Here is a 17899-nt window from a genome sequence, read left to right as displayed (position 1 = left end):
CCCTTTTCTAATGACTACAGATTAAATTTTTCATGTTGCTAACTTGAGTAGTATACTAGTTTGCTAAAAATTGTCAATGGTCAATGCCATTAACAGGTATGGAAGATACAACTTGCACTGTATAATATAAATTTTTGTATTGATATAAATGGAGAAGAGGGAAAAAATCCTCAACTGGCTTGAAACCAATGCTCACAAAAAGCCAGTTTTCCCCTGACACTTATCTGAACTGCTATACGGCACTACCCTTAACTTTCCTGACTTGAAGGAAGAGTAGGTCTCTTTGTGGACTTGCATGCCGCACATCTTTCTGTGATGCAGAGACTAAAGAACAAATACAGACACTATTACAAAGCAAATGAGCCTCTGAAGACTTGTTTAGTCTCCATTACCTATTTAATTAATGCCTGTATATGTTAAGTGCTGCCAAGTTCATTCACAGGATCAGGCCAAAGGGATTTTTTTTCTAGCAACACAGGAATGAGAAAATGTGTTTTGGATCTTGTATCAGGTGGTCTTAAAACAAAAGGTAGATATTTTCCATTATGGACTTTTTAAAGCATCAGCATATAGGCCCGTGTTAACTAGAATGGTAAGTCAAACAGTCCCTCTATTGCTCGAAGTAAAGGAAAAAAAGGGCACACTGAATAACAATGACTGGATATGCCCCTTACCTCTACTATGACAGCAAACAAGTTATTTCCTGAAACACACAAGACAACACAGACACCCTGACTAAAATAAGGAATGGTTTAATATAGTTAATCAACAGCTTCCTGTGTTAAGTATAACTAAGGGGTCACAAAATGCAGCAATTTTTTTTTACGTTCCCTTTCCTGCCTTTCCACAGATTTTTGACACACTGTACTGGGAGAAAAGCATCATTGCATAGCATCAAGGGATCATACACACTACTTTCTTTGAAAGAAGTCAAGCCACACTGAAAAAGTACATTGCCTGAAGGTATTTAAGCATATCATAGCTGCTTTGTGACAGAGGGTATCCAAGAGGTACACCTGTTCTAGCATACATGCAGATTAACTGACCCAAACATAGGACAGATTTCCAAGGCAATTCTGTATATCAACAGTAGTGATACAAACATTATACAAGTAAATATTGTTCAATTTTTTTTCCCCTTAAGTAGCTGTGTCAATAATTGAAATTTTTGAAACAACCTAGAACTGTCTCACTGAAAAAGACAGGGATGCATAGGATAGAACTTGATATTGAAAGGTTAAGTAAGTAATTCCCCATTTAAAGTTACCGAAGCTATTTTTTTCAGTTATTTTAGCTGAGGTCATGCATTAGCTATGTGTCATTATAAAATCCTGTTTCTTAAATAAACAAAACTTTTAAAACAACAGTGTAGTCTCTTATGTTGACAATACAAATGCTCTAAAAACTACCCGTGGTCTTTTTTATTTGTCTTGTGTCACAAGTCACAACACCTGAAATTAGAACACAACACTATCTAAAAATCTTCTGCTTTTCTTGGGGTTTACTCCTTAGGTAGAAGATTTGTGAGTGGAAAGAAAAATACCTGCATGTACTGCATGTATTGCTATCACAATGAGGGTCAACAATGTGCTGAAGAATGGCAAAGGATATTCTCACTTGAGTGATTAGATATAAATTAAATCATATCACTAGCTCTACCAATATCTGAAGTCCTCTGGTTGGCTCTAGTACCATAAATAAATAAAAATGTAAGACTGCTGTGATGAGTTTATCATTTGCAGATGGGATTTTTACACCATTTTGAGTTTCAGGCAAGGAAGACACCTCAGAAGCCTTAGAACATTCATAACCTTTAGCCAAATAAATTTCCTTTCTCCTTCAATGATTCACGAGCAGGCAGATCTTATCACTGATGAGGACTAGAATCTTTATAATGATCATCAGTATTATGCTAAGGTCAAACAGAAGGTTCCTGAAGGAGAAAGGGCTGTAACTCACAAGACAGGTATGTGTAAACCTCAATCACACTGGGGAAACAACTATGAAGTAAGATTGGCATTATGAAAAACAAGTGTACCTCTCAAATCATCTATGTTCTGATACCAGGAAATACCAACATATAAAAGCTCTTTGCCCTAACGTGAGTAAGACTTGACAATATTGCTGTCATTCTAGGACAATATTTATGTCTTGTCAGAATAGATACTAAGATGACAGTTCCTAAAAAGAAGTAAGCTTTGGCATAGTTTCTGGTTGGCTGTTGTTTATCTATTTATTCATAAGCATTCATTCAGTAGTTTTTCAAAACTATGTAAACTTAAACTTACAAGATATTACACCTAGTAGTTATACATCTAAAATTTTATGCCTTATGTTGTCCACTACTTTCCATCTTTCTATCTTATACTTTCTTGTTCTGGTAATGGTATAGATGGTGAACAACTGAACTGCGCTTCCATCCCTCAAACCTATTTGTCATAGCTTTCTCTGTGGTGAGCAACAAGACTGAGTTCCTTATGAAATTCTTAATGTGAATTGATTTTTCTTGTCAACATATTCATCAACTCTTTCATAGAACTCCATTAAATTTGTGAATTATGATTTTGCTTTAAAAGAGCTATGTTGATTTTTTACCACAGTAATTTTTATTCTTTATTTCACTCATTCTAGGCTTTCAAAAAGCAACTATTGTTTTCCTTGATAGGAATGTTAGGCTATGTCACCTGCACCTTAAACTCTCCACTTTGTAACAAACAAACCAAAAGACACAATCAAAACCAGAGGAGTACAAAAGAGTACAAACTAATGAATGATGCTGTTCCATCCTTGAGTTCCATCAGAATTCTTGGGTGAAAAATACCTGGTTCTGACCAGTAATAGTTCATTTCATCTCTGTCCTGGTTTTGGCTGGGATATAGCTAATTTTCTTCCTACTAACTGGTATGGTGCCATGTTTTGGATATAGGATGAGAATAATTTTCTCATGTTATAATGTTCTGATCACACACCTATGTTTTAGTTGTCGCAGAGCAGTGCTTACACAGAGCCAAGGACTTTTCAGCTTCTCATGCTGCCCTGCCAGGGAGGTAGCTCAGGGTGCACGAGGAGCTGGGAGGGGACACAGCCAGGACAGCTGGCCCAGGCTGGCCACGGGACATGACGTTATGCTGAACGATTAATATGGGGTGGTTGACTGGGGTGGGGATGGGGCACTGTTCAGATACGGGCTAGGTATCAGCCAGCAAGTGGTGAGCAATTGCACCGTGCATCACTTGCTTTGTATATTCTTTTATCATTATTATTATTTCCTTTTCCCATCCCATTAAACTGTGTTTATCTCAACTCACAAATTTTTATTTTTTTTTTCCCCCCCAGTTCTCCCCCCCCATAGCACTGTGGGTGGGTAGGGGAGTGAGCAAAAACTCTATGGTGCTTAGCTGCCTGCCAGGTTAAACCAAAACAGTCCATTTCCTAATCTCCTTCCTCTGACTCATTTTTGAGACAGGTCTTCCAATTTAGATGATAGAATCTCATGTAGGAAAAGCCTTCAGCTCTTCCTCTACGGACATATTTTAGAACTGGTCAAAGCTAGAGAAACTTATTTGCTTTCTTCAAAGACTGGTATGTATGATAATCTCCGAATGAACTATTTCGGATAATCATGAAACATAGACCGTTATAATATCCATCACCTTATACTTACCATTTTTCAAGCTTGCAACACCTAGAGACTGAGCTGAATGAAGTGTCAAACGAACACCAACATCTTGGATATAAGCCATTGTAGTCATAGGATAGACATTTGCTTGAAGAGGCAATTTGCTCATCGTCAGTCTGGGCTGGATCTGGAATACGAACAAGGACTTCAATAAAATACTTTATTTTTAATGCATTTAAATTTCAAAGACCTTTTCAGACATTAATCCCATGTGCTTTGGAAGTCATGATTGACAACTAGCACCAAAGTATTCATTCAACTGTATTATTTAGCTTTTTAGAGATTTGTGGCTAAAACTACCACTTTGGAAATGATAACTTCAATGTACTTTTAGATCAAAGAATATTCTTTAAAAACTGAAAGATTCATCAAGGGAACCTGCACACAGGAAAAAAAAAAAAAAAAGAATATTAACAGTTATAGAATAAGAGAATTTTTTTTCTCCTCTAGAGAGCCAGCAGTGAATAGATTCAAGGTAGCAGAAAAGGAATTGCTTTATAATGGGAACTTATTTCAGTGCTAGTGAAATTCTTGAATGGTACATGAGGAATGAATAGTAGTATTAAAATTATTTTCACATTTAAATTTTCACTTTGGTGTCTCCAGCAAAATGCAGTACTACACACCAACTGGCAAAACAGCAGTCTCTTACTCAGCAGGTGCTTTTCAGTGTATTCGCAGTACCTATTTTTAACAAGGAAGCAAGGCTAGGAAAAGAAAATATGCTTTCTATTGTCTGTGCTGAAAAGTCCAAGTTATAAAAATAGTCATGCTATTTCATCAGATACATTACCAATAGATTAAGTTATTACACTGCAAAAGTACTTTATTTTCTGACTTCCATGACAGGACTAAGTTGTTTGGTATGTCTTAGTTACTGGGCAGTACATATTTGTCTTGAGTTTGACTACCCAAAGGACTCAAATTAAATAAATGAAGGTGAAAAGACATGCAGGTATACAGACAACTGCAAAATGGCATACCATATATTGCTGTATTACAATTCTTTTCTTAAAAAGGATATACGAATATTTAACAAATTTTGTAATTTCCTTGAAAGAAAATAATTGCTACTTCATTTGATCTAAATCAAAGCTTTTACTTGGGAGAAACTTTTTACTTTTAAAAGCCCTTTTCTGTTTAAATGAGTAATGGACTTTAAGAGTTTGTAACGTAAGAGTTTAATTAATATGACTCATTCTTTCTGATACTCTAGCCTTTTATAATTAGGAGAGAATAATTACCTGATATCCATTAAGATCAGTATAGAATCTATTTTGACTGTTTATGTCAGATGAAATTCTCATAGCAAGCTCACGATTATATTCTCCTCTGATATCCACAATATTGGAAACTTCAATAGACTGGCCTTCCAAACCTGCATGAAAAAGATGCTTTAAAAATATCTCAAATTTTAAAAGCTATTGTCACATATGTAAGATTTCCTGTGCTCCCAGAACACAGTCATCTAGTTTTCCTTTTTATATTTAAACAGATACTTGAAGCCAGTTCAGTTATATACTATATGATATAGAAATGTTTCCAATTCAGTACTCATTAAAAAGTCAATGTGAAACCTTCACTGAAGTAGAACAGAAACAGAAATCTGATGATGAGAATATTCATGATAAAAACCAATGGGGTCTCAGTAGGAAATACAGAACTTTTAAGTGCAATAGCTAATACAATGGAACGAGATCTGTTCACAGCCTCTTGACAACAACTGTTCTACAAGGCAGCAAGCTGGTTGTTTAACTAAAACAGAAATCTTCCATAAGGACAATGAAATACATAACTGCACACTGATATGACCACAACTGGGATGTAAGTCTTCATTAGCTGTCAACAGATGCCCAATTTATCAAAGGAAGAATTAAATATCTGACAATGCAGTCAGATGCTCAGTAAGAGTTTTCCAGTGCCTCACATTGAAAGTTACATACCCTTTATAATAATCTGACTGTTTTAAACAGTTTAGGACAGAGTTTGGACTGGAATCATACTATCATTCAGTATGACCACCTCTACCCTTTCTGTAGTCTAATGGGAGTAGCAGAGAAAGAAATGTGCCAAACAGAACAGAGAAATGAAATTTCTCTTTGTAATCATGAAAGTATATTGTGCTTGCCTGACAGGTTGTAAACAAAGAATGGTAGAAAGTGAAAAAATGATTAGCTTAGTTCTGTAAAATTAAATATACTGTATTTAAAATTTTAGCTTCTAAATTCCTCCTTTTTTTCAACAGTTGACTTAATGTCAATTCACCCAGGTGACATGATCATCACAGTTTGGGCTCTTAACCAGTCAAATCTTATGCAAGAGGGCAAAAGATATTCAAAAATTCCTAGATCCCTAAGCACACAGACACTAGCACAACCTTTTTTATTTCTAAATTCAGATTTTTCCAGTATTGTTTGCAGTTTTGTTTGAGAACATGATAGAATGCTCATTAAGAAAGTCCTTACTTTAACAAATTCTTAAAAACCCTGAACCTTTCAAGATTAGAATGCTGAAAGTGTCTACTTTCTTCAATTTTTATGCTATTATTTGATGTGTATAATATAGTAAGGGTTGTGATTTTATCACCTGAATGAGAAAGGTGTCAAAGTCTGTATTTGTTTCCTCATCTTTTTTTTTTTTTTCTTAAAATCTCCAGCCAGCTGCAACAGTACCAGCAGCTGCTAAAATGCTAATATTCATCAATGGCTATTACACCACAGTGCTAACTGAAAAATATTTGGTTTAGGTAATTCTGTTTTTCTGTTTTTCCAGACCTAGTCTGTGAAAAGTGGATCTAAATGCTCCATTTTTCATGCTTTTAGTCATGGCTTTTCCAACATGAAGTAGGACCATTAAAGCATGAGGATATACGATATAGTGTTTTGGTTTATGGTTTTAAAATTACTAGAGCAGGAATTACACTCAGCTCTTCCCTACTGCATAAGTTGAGCTAATGCACAAATAGAGTTATGGAAGATAATGAAACCTAAGAAGCCTCTGATAAAAATATTAACAAAATTATGCTGGTTTCAACAACAGATGCCAATGGAAACAGAAAAAAAAAACATTTAAAATCCACTCATTGTTCAGTCACCGAACAAAATTGTCAAGCCAGATGAATCCCTGCTCAAAATCGCCAGAAGTATAAAGGCAGTAGATAAAGCATTTTTTCACCAAAACTGCTGAAGAAGCTGTATGACTCAGAACTCCTGTCAGCTGGATTAGCAACATGGTCAGGCTTTGCATCCCCTTGCAAGCAGGCAGGTTACAGTAGGAGTATCATGACTTTATTTAATGACAAAATATAACATACAAATGCACATGTATATTTCTGTCCACTTTCTTTTTTTACTGTATAGATCTAGTAAGACTTCAAGACATTTTTTTTTCAATAAATAATACTATATATGTGGAATTTCTTATAAAGCTCAGGAAACTGACTTCAGCAAAACAATGATGTGAACTCGATCTTTAAACTTTGAAAAATGCCATTGTATAGAAAGAAATTTAAATAAAAACACACAATAAAAGTAAAGAGGAACAGTACAAAACAGTTAGATGCTCTTTGTAACAGCTGGAAAGATGGTACAGGACTTACCACAATGTTGGGATAGGCAATGATGTAATTACTGAAAACAGTGTGATAAATTGTAAATAGTAAAGAATATAAGTAAAGTAACTAATGCACTCAAAATAAAATAAAACTTTGTGTGTTAGGAATTGGCTAGCAAGTGATTTTTACTGATAACCCATTTCCTGTGGTCTGTGAAACAGAAGTATAATATTTCTATCAGGCACTTACTGACAAATTAAAGAAAAGGGAGTATTACAGAGAAAACATGTTCCAAAACAGCCTCACCCAAGACAAGAGAGAGATTTTCATTCAGGCTTTCTCCCTTTCCATTAAACATCCTTCTTATCTAAGTTCCTGCCTTGCTAGGTAATTTAATTTACTGAAACCCACATGGCAAAATAACTTCCTTCATACATATTTGGCAACCCAGTACGCCTAGACTTCAAGGTCATCACCCCCTTGGTTTATTGGTTACATAAAAGTATCTTCAGTGTAAACACTTCAGAATCTTCAGCAACATATTACTATACAACCTCTTTGCTTGTATTCAATAAGGAATGTGATCTGGAGTTCATTCTGTGATTACTATATCCAAAGAACTGGTAAGGAAACTCTGATAGTTAATGAAATGTTATATGGTGTACTGGTAAACTCTAGCAACTTCAAACTTCAAAGTATGCATTCATATCACAAAAAATGAGACATATGAATAAATGTACATTCAGAAGACAATAATACTACAATCTAAAAATTTTTTAAAAATCAAATGGGTTAGTTCTGTGCGACTAAATTAGGTACTATTTGCCATGCTCTTTTTGAAATGTATGAGAAATAGGGAGATTAAGTATATTATAGATCTATTACGTATTTTAGAGAGTGTACAGAAACATAAATATGGTAAATAAGATTTTCAAAACTAAATAGACGATTTTGGCATCTACAGTAGAAGTAGTGATAATATGAATATGTTTCAGTTACCTCAATTATTGGAAATATTAAGCAATGTTTCTGTATTTCAGAAACCATCAGCAGAGTAAATAAAAACAGATGAAAAACTAAAAATGCATATTTAAGCATATCAAGTCAAATTTCTGCAGCAAATTTATACAATTGCACCTTTGCCTTTTACTCTTCCCACTGGCCAATTTCACCACCCAATTTGGAAAGCACCAGAGCTTCCAAAGTTATTTTTCTAGAACTTTCTGGGAAAACAGTAGCTGAACAGAAGAGAAAAATTAAAAGCCTCACTGAAGCAAAAGCAATCAAAACTGATATATAAGCCAACAAGCTAGTGCTGATGCCTCTCAGAGGCAGACAATGCTGTCACGAGGTTTGCTAAGCAGGTGAAGGAAGTTCAGTGGAAGACCAGTGGAAGTTCACAGGTCGTTAAAGCACACCTGCAGTTGTGTAATAAAACAATAAAACAGACATAACCATTAACGGTGCTTACAAAACACTTGCCATTCTTTGTGACTTTAGAGAAGATGATGTACTTCCACCAGTAAGTCTGAAACTATGAAGGAAAGTAACATTTTTAAATCATCTCCAAGATACTTTTGCAGAGTTTTTCCTCATTTTCATAATTTGCAGCTAGGTATACCATTCAGAAGGTTCAGTAAAGCTTGTGAACCCCTGTAGGTAACTTATACTATAAAGATTTCCTACTACTGAGTGATCTCCAACAAACCTGTTGAGTATCAGCGTAATAACTGGCTTAAGGCCCAGAAAAGGATCATATTGATTGCACTGGACTCAGTGAAGATCTCAATCTAAATAATTGTCTAATAGGTCAGAAATGCATTTAAACATTGCAAAGACAGGTAGGGTCCAAGACCATAGCAATGAGAATCCAGTGATTCAGACAGCTTCACAATTCTTACCTTGGACATTATAGAGTCGCATAGTATGCGTTACATGGTGGAAAAAACACACAATTTCTGAGAAAATCTTTCCATGAGCAACTCTTACAGTAGGTGGATCTGCGAAAATGTAAGGCTACAAAAATAAAATAAGAAGTTAGAACAATTATGCTAAAATTTTGCATTAAAGTTGCGCATATAAATCAAAGTATTTAATAATTGTTAAATATTATTGTTTTTAATAACTATTATACTGCACCTACACTGTCTGAAATGTTGGAGGTAAAAACAAACAAACAAAAAAATAACTCCTAGTCCAAAATTCAGCGAGTTTTTTTTTAAAGTTTCACTTTTCCTTTAGCTAAAGGTAGGATAAGCATCATTACACATCTCAGTGGTGTTCTATGAAGATTAATGTATACAAGACCTACAGACAAACATAGTAATGTACTATTACTGCAACTATCTGAATTCAGTTCTATGCTAGCAAAATTGTAATTCCTAACTACCTATCAAACATCACAATTTCATAATGCATGACAGATTGTTTGTCTATTTTGTTTGCTCACAGTTTACTGTATCAGTGGTACAAACTGCATGATGAAAGCTTCAACCGTACTGTTTTAAGGATCAGCTTGCATAACTCTTTGAAAATAGAAGAAAGGGGAAACTCTCTTCATCAAAACCAGCTACAGTTGCCTCAGCTGGGGAGCCTCCTGGAACTCAGGGTAGAACAGGGAACAGATGAGAAACCTCAAGTGGAAACATGGTTCCTCTCTCAAAGAGGTATCAGAATGTGCATCTAATGTAGTCACAACTATTCCAAGTCTCAGCTAAACAAACAATGACATTTTCAAAAACAAAATATTCCAAATTTAACTACGTATGCTATACAGTGTATAAAAGGAAAAATGGATTAAATACTAAGTGTATGCAAAGCTGAAAAGAAGGAAAATACAACAATTAAAAAACTACTACTACAGGGCAGTATCATTAATAAAGACTTCATTAAAAACAAACAAACAAAGACACCTTGAAAAGCACATTATATTCTGAGAAACCTAAACAGAAAGTTCTTGAAGGGTGACCATCCTTCTCCTATATGCACAACTGTCAGAAGGACAGAGCATGTTCTTCCTTCTCAAGCAAGGACACCAAAAATCAAATTTATCTTGAGGAAGACAGGAAATCACAATTACATACACAAAAGACACAACATGTCATAGAAGAACTACAAATATATCATAGACTGGATTGGGTTGGAGGGACGTTAAAGTTCATCTTGTTTCAACCCCCCTGCCATGGGCAAGGATACCTCCCACTAGACCATGTTGCCCAAAGCCCCATCCAACCTGGACACTTCCAGGAATGGGACATCCACAGCTTCTCTGGGCAGCCTGTTCAAGTGCCTCACCACCCTCAGAGTAAAGAATTTTTTCCAAATATCTAACAATCTACCCTCTTTCAGTTTAAAACCATTACCTCTTGTCCCATCACTACCCTCCCTGACAAAGAGTCCCTCCCCAGCTTTCCTGCAGGCGCCTTTAGGTAACCATAAGACCACTGTGAGGTCTCCCCAAAGCCTTGCCTTCTCCAGGCTAAAAAACCCCAACCCTCTCAGCCTGCCTTCATAGGAGACGTGCCCCAGCCCTCTGACCACCCTTGTGGCCTCTTAGATTTGTTCCAACAAGTCATGTCCATGTCCTTCCTATGCTGTGGGTCCCAGAGCTGAATGCAGTTTTCCATGCAAGATCTCACAAGAGTAGAATAGGCAGGGAGAATCGCCTCCCTCAACCTGCTGGCCACTCTTCTTTTGGAGTAGCCCAGGATACGGCTAGCTTTCTGGGCTGCAAACGTACGTTGCTGGCTCATGTTCATTTTTTCATCAATCAAAAATCCAAAGTTTTTCTTCTCAGTGCTGCTCCTAACTGATTCAGTAACTAAGGAATTACAGTTCCTTAGTCCTTATCTATGACATGTAAGTAGAGAAGACAAACTCATTTAACCTGTGACTACTTGCTCCTAAAAGTAGGTGTTTATATTAGAATACCACAGATGAACTGCATTACTTACAAGAAAGTGGAATAATCAAACCCTTCAAAATCCACCCTGCAAGTCAGGGCAATATAAAGGTTCTCAAGTTGGCGATCAAAGACTGAAACAACAACTAAAGGAACTCAGAAAATAACCTGGAGAAACCTGAGGTCTTCAGGCCAAACAAATGCCCTTACCAATTATTGCATAGGAGAACATTTCTTATATCAACAGCAGACTGCCAAGTACATTTCGTTATCAAAGTAACACTTATGGGCTTATTTCTATTGTTTGAAAGAACATTTCTCACTAGGACCAGTCCACTGCAGCTCTGTGAGCTATTCTGCACCAAACAAGCAAAATGGAGTGCTGCTGCATGAGTGATAAAAGAACAAAAAAGGCTGTGTACTTAGCACAAAGAGCAAATGTTTCCCAAAGTAATTATTTAAAAAGTAAAAAATAATAAATACCTGGAGGAAATCAGTGCAAAAGTTAGTACTAACGTAGCTTGTTAACATAAAACATGATGGTGACATTGATAACTACTATGAGAACGTATTGTTCCAATACCAGCAGAAAGTGGAAACGAGATGCATTTAACATCACTCCGATTCTGAGATTTTCCTACAAATGCTACATTTATATTTCGCAGATGTTGTCAGAAACTAAGGATTTTATTTATTTATTAATCTGAATTTGTGGTTTCACTAGCACATGCATTGAGAGATATGTATTAAAACCAAGTTTACAAGTATCCTTTTTTAAAGATAAAAAAGGAAGGGGAGTTACAAAAACACTTGATGCCATGAGGTTTTAGGGGGGAGACAAGTTTTTTGATACATCAGTGGATATATGATATATAGTAAGCCCACAAAGATTCCTGCTCCTTCCTAATTGTTGGGGAAAAGGGAAAGATGAACAAGTATGGTACTGAGGGCACAAGGAAGTCTTAGAAAAGCGCTAATCTTCTAAAGTGATGTCTTAATAGCCATCTGGAGATACACTGAGTTCAGAACCAGTAAAGAGACAGTGACCAGGTTGGCCGCACAGGAAATACTTAAATACTTCAATGAATGAGGCTTTTTAACAGAATTTCTTTATGTACAATTAGTCTAGTACCATCATAAATATCCCTAGAGAGATGCACAGAGGCCACTGAACAGATTCCTACTCTGAAAAACAAAGACAATTTTGATGTGAAAGTTTGAGCTGCAGAAATAAGACTGCTGCTGTTCAGACACAAATCACTTTTCTTTCCAAGTGAAGGGAGCAAACAATGACAACGCCATTTGCAAAACTGACTGGATAAATCTCTGGTTTGAATTCAGTGTTTACTCTGCCTTGTCTGGAAAATTGGACTAAATGACTGAGCAATTCTATGATTACTCTATGATTAAATTTGGAATAAAAATATTTAAGTCTCATATCCAGTCTCAAGACTCTACTTCTTAAACAGTTAAAATGAATAGTTGCTATATCATCTGTTTCCTCAGCATCAGTAGAATTCAATGTACAAAACTCATCAGCCTGCAAGTTTTGTTAAGCCTGGAAGGCTGTATTTTTCAGAAACAGGATAACAGAACTATGGGTCAACAGGTCCAGAAACCATTTTTCAGTACTCATATTCAAAAGAAACATGACAACATGCCCTTGGAATGAAAAATAAATAAATAGTGAGGTAGAAATTTTAAGGGAGATAATTTGGAGCAAAATAGCATTCCATAGCTCCCTAATATATCTTAAACTACCTGGTACCGAAGTTTACACTACCGGTGTGCCGAAGTATTCAAGGGAGAACTGGAGACCTGCCTTCACATACATGTTTACTGGCTTGTGTAGAAGCTGGTATGATGTATTGCAGCTTGAATGTATGAAGCATGGTCAATTAAAGTTTCCATCTGTAGTCAACTAAATACCACCAACAATCTTACTGTGGCCTAGAAACCTCTGGCAGTACAATGCACAGTTTGACTTCCACACCAAAAATATCCAGAGGAAAGTTTTCCAGCACAGACTGAATTGCTCTTGATATACTTGAGATTTAAAACAAGAATTTGAAGTCTTCATGAAAAGTGTCTTCTCAATAGTTTATTACCCTTAATTTGTCAGAGCCTGAGATTATACTAATGTTTTGGGAAAAAATAAAATGCTATGACCTCTCAAGAACTGTTTAAAGGATTACATAGCATAAGAGAGAAAGCAGTCCTTTTACATCTCCAAAAAACCAAACAAACAAACAAAAAACACCACTTGGGGCAGACCTCTGAATGATAGCTGTGATTCTTGAGGGAAATGTGTAGCACCAAGGAGAGGAGAGAACAGACATTTCAGATGCACCCAATACTGGAGTAATGTGAGCATCCTCCAGGTAGTTGTCCCTGTTATCTTTTCCTGTTATCAGGCATGTAAAAAGACAGAAAGCACTAAAAAACAGGCTTCTGTGCTTGAATGTGGGTCCTCTGTTTTTTGAGATACGAGATCTGAAGGCATACACAGTGGGATTTTCTAAATGGACAGTCTCTCTCCATTTGTGCAGTGGACTATCTGGCTAATAAAAATGCAAAAAGATTACAATCTTTTAGACTTGAAAGCCAAGTAGTTAGATAGCACAAACAAGTAGAAGCACTAGGTAGGCCTCATTACAAAAGGATCTGTAATGAAAAAAAAGGTTTTTAAACTAGTAACAACTTTAGCTATACAAGCCAGGGACCATAATCAATAAAGGAAGTCCAGTCATGGAGATGAAGTGTGAAGGGGAAATGGACATGGAGAAAAGCTCCAGCACTACAGATTCTGCAGTATAAAACACATCTGTTATTATATTTTCAGGCAGTACGTAAGTACCCACAGTACAAACGTGTGTGCAGACACAGTTGCCTGAGGGAGAACTGCAATTTCCCCATTTTGGGCCTATCAGAAAAGTCTACATTATTTCCGAAAAAAAAAAGTTCTTAAAGAAAATGAACCACACACAATGATCGCAAAAGCAGTTAGCATCTGACTCTTTGGGAAAAACTGTTTTGTTTTATTCCCTATTGGTATTGAACATGGTTATAGAGTGAATAGGTCATCATAAATTGACATATTTTTAATACATAGCAGAAAACAATGAATTGATTTAAGGGTCCCTTGGGAGACAGTTCTAAGGAGCAAAGGGGTTCAAGAACATTCTTGGACACTGTAAGACTGAAATCTTGAAGGTGCAGCAGTGGGCTGTCCTTATTTGCCAAAAGCCAAGAGAGAGGAAGAAGACTTGTCTGGCTTAACAGAGCTTCTTTTGTAACTCAGCAGTTACAAAAAAAAAAAAAAAAAAGTTTACCAACTTTGGAAGAAGTGACAAGAAACTCAGGAGGACTACAAAGGTATTTTGAGGTTCTGTAGGCAGGAAATTCAAAGTGCCAATGCCCAGATAGACTTTACCTTGGCTACTAAACTGAAAGACAATAAAAAATGGTATTATAAAAATATAAATAACTAAAGAATCTCCACCCTTTATTCAGTGTGGGGGGAAACTGACACCAGATGAGGAAAGAGCTGAGGTGCTTAATGCCTTTTTTGCCTCAGCTTTTATTAGTAAGTCTACTTCTTTGCCGGGTACCAAGGAAACTGTGCTGGAAGTAAGAGACAGGGAGCACAATGAAGACTTGTGAGCCTAGGGGAAATGACTAGCGACCTACTACACCATTTGGATACCTGAAAATCTATGGGGCCTGAGGATTCACTCAAGGATACTGAAGGAGCTGGCAGAAGTGTTTGCCAAGTCACTTTCAAAAATTTACTATCAGTCCTGGCTAACAAGGAAGGTCCCAGATGTCTGGAGGTTGGCAAATGTGATGCCCATCTACAGGAAGAGCAGGAAGGAGGATCCATGGAATGATAGGCCTGTCAGTCTGGCCTCGGTGCCAGAAAAGATCAGGGAGATCACCTGGACTGCCATCACAATGGCATATACAGGACAAGCAGGTGGTCAGACCCATCCAGAACAAGTTTACAGAAGGCAGGCCCTGCCTGACTAACCTGCTCTCCTTCTGTGACAAGATGACACGCTTCAGGGATGGAGGAAAGGCTGTGGATGTTGTTTACTTGGATTTCAGCAAGGCATTCAATACTGTTTCTCACAGCCTTCCCCTATAGAAATGAGCAGCTTACAGCTTGGAAGGATGAACTGTCTGGTTGGAAAAACAAGCTGGCTGGGCTCAAAGGGTCATTGTTAATACAGTTAAATTCAGTTAGCATCCAGTCACAAGTGATGTTCCTCAGGACTGGGGCCCGTTCTCTTTAATATTTTATCAACAATCTTGGTGAGACGATCAAGTGTACCCTCAGTAAGCTTGCCAAACACACCACGTTGGGTGGGAATATTGATAGACTTCAGGGCAAGACGACTTTGCAGAAGGATCTGGATAGACTGCACCGAGGGGCCAAGGCCAATTACACGACATTCAACAAAGCTAAATGCCAGGTGCCTTGTAACAACCCCATGCAGCAGTACAGGCTCAGGCAAGAGCATCTGGAAAGTTGCCCAGCAGAAAAGGACTTGGGGGTGCTGGCCGACAGCCAGCTGAACACGAGCCAGCTGTGTGTCCAGGTGGCCAAGAAGGCCAATGGCATCCTGGCCTACATCACAAATTGTGTGGCCAGTGGGACTAGGGAAGGGTTTAGTCCCCTGTACCTCGAGTGCTGTGTTCAGTTTTGGGCCCCTCACTACAAGAAGCACATCGAGGTGCCGGAGGGTGTGTAGAGGAGACCTACAAAGATGGACTAGAGAAGAAGACTTATGAAGAGAGGGAGACTGTTTAGTCTTAAAGAGACTGAGGGGAGACCTCACTGCTCTCTCTATAACTACCTGACAGGAGGTTGAAGCGGGGAGGGTGTCAGTCTCTTTTCTCAGGTGAAAAGTGATAAGACATGATGGCCTCAACTTGTGCCAGGGGAAGTTCAAATCTGATACCAGGAAGAATTCCTTTACAGAGAGGGTGGTTAGGTATTGGACTAGGCTGTCCAGGATGGTGGTGGAGTCACCACTCCTGGAGGTATTCAAGAGACATGTGTGTGTGGCACTTAGGAACACGGTTTAATAAGTGGACTTCTAGAGTGATGTGATGGTTGGATCTTATGGGTGTTTTTCAATAAATGACTCTATAATTTCAGGATACAATTACTCTTCACAAATTTTTCAATAATACATGGGAAAAATTAGAAAAATAACTATCTAGCCAAAAACAAGAAAACTGCCTGTACTTTATCCTACTGCCACGTCCCACAAGGACTTGGAAAGTGTTAGTCAACCCACCTCACACTGAGAGCTGTGAACAGATGGCATTTCTTTTAGACAGAAACCATTAGTTCAAACTGTTTCAGGAACTACTACAGAATTCCACTGTTATTCCCAGTAGGATAATTTAATTAATGTTATTAAAATTCCAGCCAAATGAGCCTTATGGTATATTAACAAAAGCAGAATTTTTAGAAGTATCATGATTTCATTTTTATCGTAGAAGAAGTTAAAAAAGCTGAACATACCACCCTTTATAATGTTACGTAAAAATGTAGTTTAATTTCATTGATCATGGAAGTTCAATGTGTACCTTATTTTGTAACTGTGCTTGGATTTATGTGTACACTTCTTACTGATTACTGTTTTTCTAAGCAAAAGATGAAGTAGCATCTAAAATAAAACTAATTAAAGTTCGAACTAGTAGCTGCTGAAAAGTAAGAATAAAAAAGTGACTGTGTTTACATTTTGTTCTTATATTTACCAACCAAAAGCACTAACATCTAAAACTTAAGAGTAAGTGAGCCCTGTTGGACAAACCTGATGCAAAAATATGGGACTAAATACACGGCCATCTACAAGAAGGGCAGGAGGGCAGACCTGGGAAACTACTGGCCTGTCTGTTTGACCTCAGTGCTAGGGAAGCTCATGGAGCAGATCCTCTTGAGAGTCATCATGCACCACTTGCAGGGCAAGCAGGAGATCAGGCCCAGTCAGCATGGGTTTATGGAAGGCAGATCCTGCTTGACGAACCTGATCTCCTTCTATGACAAATTGACGCGCTGGGTGAATGAGGGAAAGGCTGTGGATGTGGTCTACCTTGACTTCAGCAAGGCTTTTGACACCGTCTCCCACAGCATTCTCCTCAAGAAACTGGCTGCTCTCGACTTGGACTGGCGCACGCTTCATTGGGTTAGAAACTGTCTGGATAGCCGGGCCCAAAGAGTCGTGATGAATGGAGTCAAGTCCAGTTGGAGCCAGTCACTAGTGGCGTCCCCCAGGGCTCGGTGCTGGGGCCGGTCCTCTTTAATATCTTCATCGATGATCTGGACGAGGGCATTGAGTGCACCCTCAGTAAGTTTGCAGATGACACCAAGCTATGCGCATGTGTCGATCTGCTCTAGGGTAGGAAAGCTCTGCAGGAGGATCTGGATAGGCTGCACCGATGGGCTGAGGTCAACTGTATGAAATTCAACAAGGCCAAGTGCCGGGTCCTGCACCTGGGGCGCAATAACCCCAAGCAGGGCTACAGGCTGGGAGATGAGTGGTTGGAGAGCTGCCTGGCAGAGAAGGACCTGGGAGTGATGGTGGACAGTCGGCTGAATATGAGCCAGCAGTGTGCTCAGGTGGCCAAGAAGGCCAACGGCATCCTGGCTTGTATCAGAAACAGTGTGACCAGCAGGGCTAGGGAGGTGATCGTCCCCCTGTACTCGGCTCTGGTGAGGCCACACCTCGAGTACTGTGTTCAGTTTTGGGCC

General features: G+C 38.0%; 1 protein-coding gene across 1 annotated transcript in view; it reads right to left on the bottom strand.

Moving 5' to 3' along the window:
- The window catches only part of MAN2A1 (mannosidase alpha class 2A member 1), a 132538-nt gene that overhangs the window by 30200 nt on the left and 84439 nt on the right, over positions 1-17899 (bottom strand). Inside the window, exons 16-18 of the mRNA XM_038170407.2 lie at positions 9134-9248; positions 4924-5057; positions 3665-3806 (exon numbers count right to left, since the gene is read on the bottom strand). Of these exons, the coding sequence (XP_038026335.2) occupies positions 3665-3806; positions 4924-5057; positions 9134-9248 (391 nt within the window). The remainder of the gene's footprint in view (positions 1-3664; positions 3807-4923; positions 5058-9133; positions 9249-17899) is intronic.

Source organism: Anas platyrhynchos, chromosome Z (genome assembly GCF_047663525.1).
Source record: "Anas platyrhynchos isolate ZD024472 breed Pekin duck chromosome Z, IASCAAS_PekinDuck_T2T, whole genome shotgun sequence".
In the NCBI taxonomy this organism is placed as follows: domain Eukaryota; kingdom Metazoa; phylum Chordata; class Aves; order Anseriformes; family Anatidae; genus Anas; species Anas platyrhynchos.
This window is presented reverse-complemented; position numbering and strand designations above follow the sequence as displayed.